At 42.2% G+C, this 6000-nt stretch overlaps 1 protein-coding gene across 1 annotated transcript; it reads right to left on the reverse strand.

The window, feature by feature from the left end:
- Positions 1-1408: 1408 nt before the first annotated feature.
- Positions 1409-4313, reverse strand: rpl34 (ribosomal protein L34). The gene is made up of 5 exons (XM_085154859.1): positions 4247-4313; positions 3743-3814; positions 3436-3535; positions 1706-1809; positions 1409-1541 (listed from the first exon to the last, which is right to left on the reverse strand). The coding sequence occupies exons 2-5, from the start codon at positions 3805-3807 to the stop codon at positions 1457-1459; spliced, it is 354 nt and encodes a 117-aa protein (XP_085010985.1). The 5' UTR covers positions 3808-3814; positions 4247-4313; the 3' UTR covers positions 1409-1456.
- Between the last annotated feature and the right edge of the window lie 1687 nt (positions 4314-6000).

A 6000-nucleotide genomic window follows, 5' to 3' on the forward strand; every position in this document is an offset into this window, starting at 1 on the left:
AACGGTCCTTATTCATCCAGGCATTTAATCATTTCGAGTGCCTTCATTGGAGGACACAGCAGAGGACCAGTTATTAATTTGTTTGGTGTTACAAGACCAAGCATCCATTCAAGATACACATGCATCATGCCACAATATACATTTGTTTTACTATGACTGCCACCAAAGGAGTTCTTGAGTGACACCTTGGATTGTTGCTTTTAAACAGTCAAGCATCTGATTAGCATCCTTGGTGGCTTAAACACTTCTGTATCAGTGAATCAGTGGGTGAAAGAAACCACATTTAATGAAATGTTTCATTTTGGTACTTTGAAATGTAGTTGGTACGCCTACTCTATAGCATCTATTTTAAAGCTTTAGTGACTTTTAGTCAATTACATGGTCATAATACTTCAGGATACAGGGGGTTCACAAGCCTAAAAAAAAATAGTGTAGTTTTCTGTTCCATTTAGTTGCGATCAACTACTGATCGCTCACATAATGCACAGGAAACTCAAATACCTCAAAAACATAACTGTACATTATGTTTGGACATGAAGTACCCTATCATAGCAAAGGTCTTCTTCAACAGAACTGAACCTTTAGACACTGCAAAAACATGTCACAAAGGGCTCCATGAACACAACCAAGATCTGAAACTCCTAGCACCCCTAATGGAATTGAAGAAATAATAACAAACAAAAGTACTGCGGAGTTTGATCCTAGGTGCACCTTTTTCCTCTCACAGTCCAGAGACATTTTTGAAAGGACTCCCTGTAACAGCCTTGCTGTCCAAACATGTTATTGTAACATCTTTAGTGATAATTTTGCATTTGTTAAACATGTATACAAAAATTTATTTCCAGTTGCTTCCTTAATCCTGAGGGATCAACACAACAGATGGCTCTGCATGTGTGAGGTCCCCCTTTAACCACAGACCTGGCACAAGACCATCCATCCATCCATTCGCTTCCGCTTATCCTTTTCAGGGTCGCTGGAGCCTATCCCAGCTGTCATAGGGCGAGAGGCGGGGTACACCCTGGACAGGTCGCCAGTCTGTCGCAGGGCCAACACACAGGGACAGACAACCATTCGCACTCACATTCACACCTAGTGGCAATTTGGATTATCCAATTAACCTATTCCCACAAACTGCATGTCTTTGGACGGTGGGAGGAAGCCGGAGTACCCGGAGAGAACCCACGCAAACACGGGGAGAACATGCAAACTCCACACAGAAAGACCCCGGCCTGATGGTGGAATTGAACTCAGGACCTTCTTGCTGTGCGGCAACAGTGCTAACCACCGTGCCACCGTGCTGGCACAAGACCAGAGAGGAAAAAAAACAAATCTTTGAAATAGACTGCAAACACACAGACTGTTCAGCAATTTCAATAAAAGAAAAAAAAATGCCGCGACTCACAACATGTAGTGGATTTGTTTGACATTTTTTATTGTGGCAATACAAATACAAAGTTTACTTTGACTTCTGGCTCTGTGCCTGTGCCTTGAGCACCTTGACAACGATCTTCTGCTCCTCAATCAGGAAAGCACGCTTGATCCTAATAATAAAAAACAAAGGAGATCAATTAACATAATGAATTAGCTGATCACAGCATACCTAACAAGTTTGTATTTTAGTGCTTTCAAATTAAAGTTTGATGCCCGTATCAGTCTATTTTCTCAGGAACAAGCATCAGAAGATGAAGGGAAGTGCATCTTTTACCTGTCACGCACACACTTGGCGCACATGGATCCTCCGTAGGCCCTGCTAACGTGCTTCTTGGTCTTGGAGAGCCTCATCAAAACTTGAGGTCTAACAGCGCGAATCTGTAAGAACACAGATATGGATGTTGAGAACAATGGAGGAACAAGCAATTGCAGAGAGACACTTTCAGCAGCACAACCTAGAGAAAGTTGGGCTCACAGCAGTCGAGCAATTTTATAAGCTCACTTTATAAAAGCACACTGCCGTGCTTCCCTGGATTCAGACCTGCCTGCAGTGGACACACAGTGCTGATGACACAAAGCTGTAGGGGTGAACTGGAGGAAGGTGGATACTGCTCTACAAATGATGGTCACTGCAGTGATGTTTTTAATATGACCATAGAAAGATCTCGTAGTTATCTGAAGAACAACCACAGCTAGCTTAAACACCAGCGAGTTTCTTGCATTGACAAAACTCAAAGGTTTTATCAAAAGTGTACATTTAATGTACTCAAGAGTAGTGCGCAGCTTATCAAATGGTCAGACATTTAATGGAAAATGTTCAGGCCTCTATTAAAACAAAAACCCCCAAGAAACCCCCCCAAAAACAACGGTGACACAAACACTGTTTAGAGTCGTTAGCGTAATCACCCAGGGACAACCCTGAAACAACCATGTTTCTAGGTGTACACACGCTTATTAATAATGTCCTTTCTCAATGTATTTGCACTTTCAAGAGTAAAAACTACTTATTAATACACTGGAGTGACCTTAATTCTCCTTATGAACCTACAACCACCAAAGCAAAGACGATGATGCATATGTGCACTAAAAGGACCAGTTCGAAATCAAAGTTAACACTTTGAGGTATTTGTAACTTTTAAAATAGCTGAATTAAAACCCATTTGAACTAAGGAACTTAAAAGAATTACAGAACAAAGTTTAGCTGGGTGTCAAAACCCCACATCCGGATCCCTCCAGCTGCCATACCACTCCAGCTGTGGCGCCTGTGGGCTTTTCAATGTTAACCTACCTACAAACAATTTACTAAATTTGGCAGTTCTAACGAACACTTCATTCCTGGCAGTCTGAATGTTTACAGAGAGAGCGTGAGAACTAGCGCATTACCAACATGTTCCTTTATTTGCCTATTGAAAGAAATGACATATACCTGGTAACATTAGCTGAACCTGAAGTGACATGTTGAGATCAACGGAATTGTTTAAAAAAACAAAACAAACAAAAAAAACCACTGGAAACACTGGCACCATTACAAACCCAAGGCACCGTCTATAATGTGGAATTGGCACAAGCCATTAGGCAGTTACAGGGAGTAATAACGTAGTACTCAGGAATAAGCAAACAGCACCAGGTGAAAAGCTTCTGCTCCTGTGAAAGTTGATGTCATGTGCACACAAAATCAGGACATCTCTACTGGTGATTTCACAGCAACAGAAGAAAAGGCATTTGTGGTTGCAGGGAACTGCAGGATTTTCCACGCTACCTTTCCAGTCCCCAATCCAATGCAGAATGCTTACTTCACCGGATTAATGTAAAAATATACATTAAAAAAAAAAGGAGGAACAAATATACACTGATGCTTCAACAGCTTGCTGCACTATTGTCTTTACTATAAATCAACCTCATCTACACTTGGCAGTGACGGATGCTAAGTATCCTAGTCTACAAGTTCTGAAACACAAATTTAAACACAGAGCACCTTCTTCAGGTTACAATGGATGTACTTACTCCACGCAGTCTTCCTGGGCAGATGCCACATGCTGACTTGGGGGCCTTGCCGACCTTCTTAGTGTAAAGGTACACAATACGATTACCAGGAGTCCGTGAGCTACACAAAAGCAAAAAGAGGGTGGTTTAGTTTTCTTCAGAGGGACCATGCACAACATCACATCACAGGAGATGTGGTGTATCATAGTAGCTACTAGCCTATATACAGGTACAGCCCCGTCCTGGCATTATGTATTCATAGTCGGGGTACCAGCTCTATATAGATAGACATGCAGTGAGCAAATACAACCGGAGACAGTTTACTTACAGTCTGGTTTTGTTGGAGGCGGTGTTGTAGGACAACCTACGGCGGTAAGTCAGGCGCTGCACCATCTTGAAGCTGAAAACAAACAACATTCAGTTAACTGTAGTACACACCGCTGCTATGCTAACCCTGCCCGCTAACAGAGTCCACTCCATTATTTTAATGTTGGCTAAGTAAACACTGACCGGACTTGTTAAACCGGCACTCTCATTTAAGAGAAACATCGTCTGCAGCTAACTTATCCTTTAAACATCCATTTAAACGCTACTAAAAGCTAAGACACCTCCACCGGCTTGTGCTCAGTGCTCAAGAGAACGGCCTTCTCATGTCACACAAAAACTATGTCGTTAAAATCCAGTAAGTCATGAAATAACCCCATAGTTCAGAGCAAAGAGCTCCTCTGAGTAGTATATTTACTTGAAATAGACCACATTAGTATATTAAAACGTAGGATTACAGTCGATTTTAAACTCATTATGTTTCTGAGGAAAGCAGAGACCGCCATACCTGCTGTCGCCGTAACCGGAAGAGGAAGGAGTCAGGCGGATGATGGGGGTTAAACGGCGTCCATGTGCGCTTTTCTGCCCCCTGCTGGTGGCTTGTTGTTACTACACATCAAGTATAACGTAATTATTGTGTCCTTTAAACGGCTTAAACGGCTTTATGTCTATAATTTGAAATGAACGTTTCCTCATGTTCATGATGAGATTTTAAGAAAAGTAAAATCCGTCGGGTGGGTTCCTCCGGGAAATTCAGAATTACTGCTGATGTCACAGTAACCTAATACAGTACAGTCATGAGACTGTAGGGTACGGTGGCCCCTAGAGACAAAGCACGTACAAACTCCAAAACACTTGCAAACTCCAAAACACTTGCAAACTCCAAAACACTTGCAAACTCCAAAACACATGCAAACTCCAAAACACTTGCAAACTCCAAAACACTTGCAAACTCCAAAACACTTGCAAACTCCAAAACACTTGCAAACTCCAAAACACTTGCAAACTCCAAAACACATGCAAACTCCAAAACACTTGCAAACTCCAAAACACATGCAAACTCCAAAACACATGCAAACTCCAAAACACTTGTAAACCCCAAAGCACATGCAAATTCCAAAACACAACGGAAGTGCTCCAGGACGCTAGGGGCAGTGTTGAGCTTTTGTTACCTAGTAACTACACAAGCCAGGATGTACCAATGACCGGATTTGGGGTCTGCAGCCTTAAAGTCCACATTTTAAGGCCGATTACGTCACAGCGACTCGACGAAGGCTGTCCCAATTCAAAGGCTGCTCGAAATGCGGCCCTCAAATGCGTCCTTAATTTCCCTGAATTTTAAGAATGGGTCGCTGTAGCCTTCATGGCCCAACATATCCCAGATTTCATAGCTCGCCTGTGGTGTGGATAATTTTGCCGAAAAAAAACGGCTGAAGCGGAGCCGCCAAGAGTAAACTTTCAGAAGTAAGTACTGAATATTATGTCACTTATTTATGCGCAAATGTTTTTTATAATGAAGAACATTAAAACATTACTGTTGGCCACATGTCGGGAAAGTTATGTGACATTAGCGATGTTTGTACTAACTTGGTTTTAAAGCCTTTACTCCAAAATATACGCCGTTCAATAGTTGACTTTAATCTTACAGAGAATGTGATGATTTTATGGATAATTAAAGTCAGTCATATATCCACAAACACAACAGGCTGAAAGTCAGTGATGCTGCTCGGTTTGCAGTCCTGAATATCACGGCACAAGCAGGATTCACTGCACTGTTAATGTTAGCTATGTTATATTGCTGCCACTGTTCGGTGGTGTAGAGCCAAACGGACTTTAACGTGTGTTTGAACGAGCTGACGGTTCACTCGTTAAGCTGAAAGAAAGGTGCTTTAATCACAGGAGTCACACACGTGTCCACTGTACCATCTGGGAACTCTTCTTGTTTCGTAATAACACAGTCCTCCTTCTTTTGTGCTGTTTTGTAGCAGTGTATACACCTGAGGCTGTCACCTGTCTGTCTGTCCTGCACTCTCTCTCTTTTTCTTTCTCTCTGATTGTGTAATAAAAGTATGAACATGTATTTATAAGTTACATTTGTGTTTGAATCCTGCAGCTTATCACGCATTTGATTTCCATGTGTGACAACTGCAAGTGTCCAGAGTGAGGACAGACTGAGGGACTCACTGCTGCACATCATCTGTGAGGCTTTGCACCCCTGATGATCCACCAGGACTCAGCAGTGTGTGAGGAAGAGGAGGAGGA

Source organism: Neolamprologus multifasciatus, chromosome 3 (assembly GCF_963576455.1).
Source record: "Neolamprologus multifasciatus chromosome 3, fNeoMul1.2, whole genome shotgun sequence".
NCBI lineage: Eukaryota > Metazoa > Chordata > Actinopteri > Cichliformes > Cichlidae > Neolamprologus > Neolamprologus multifasciatus.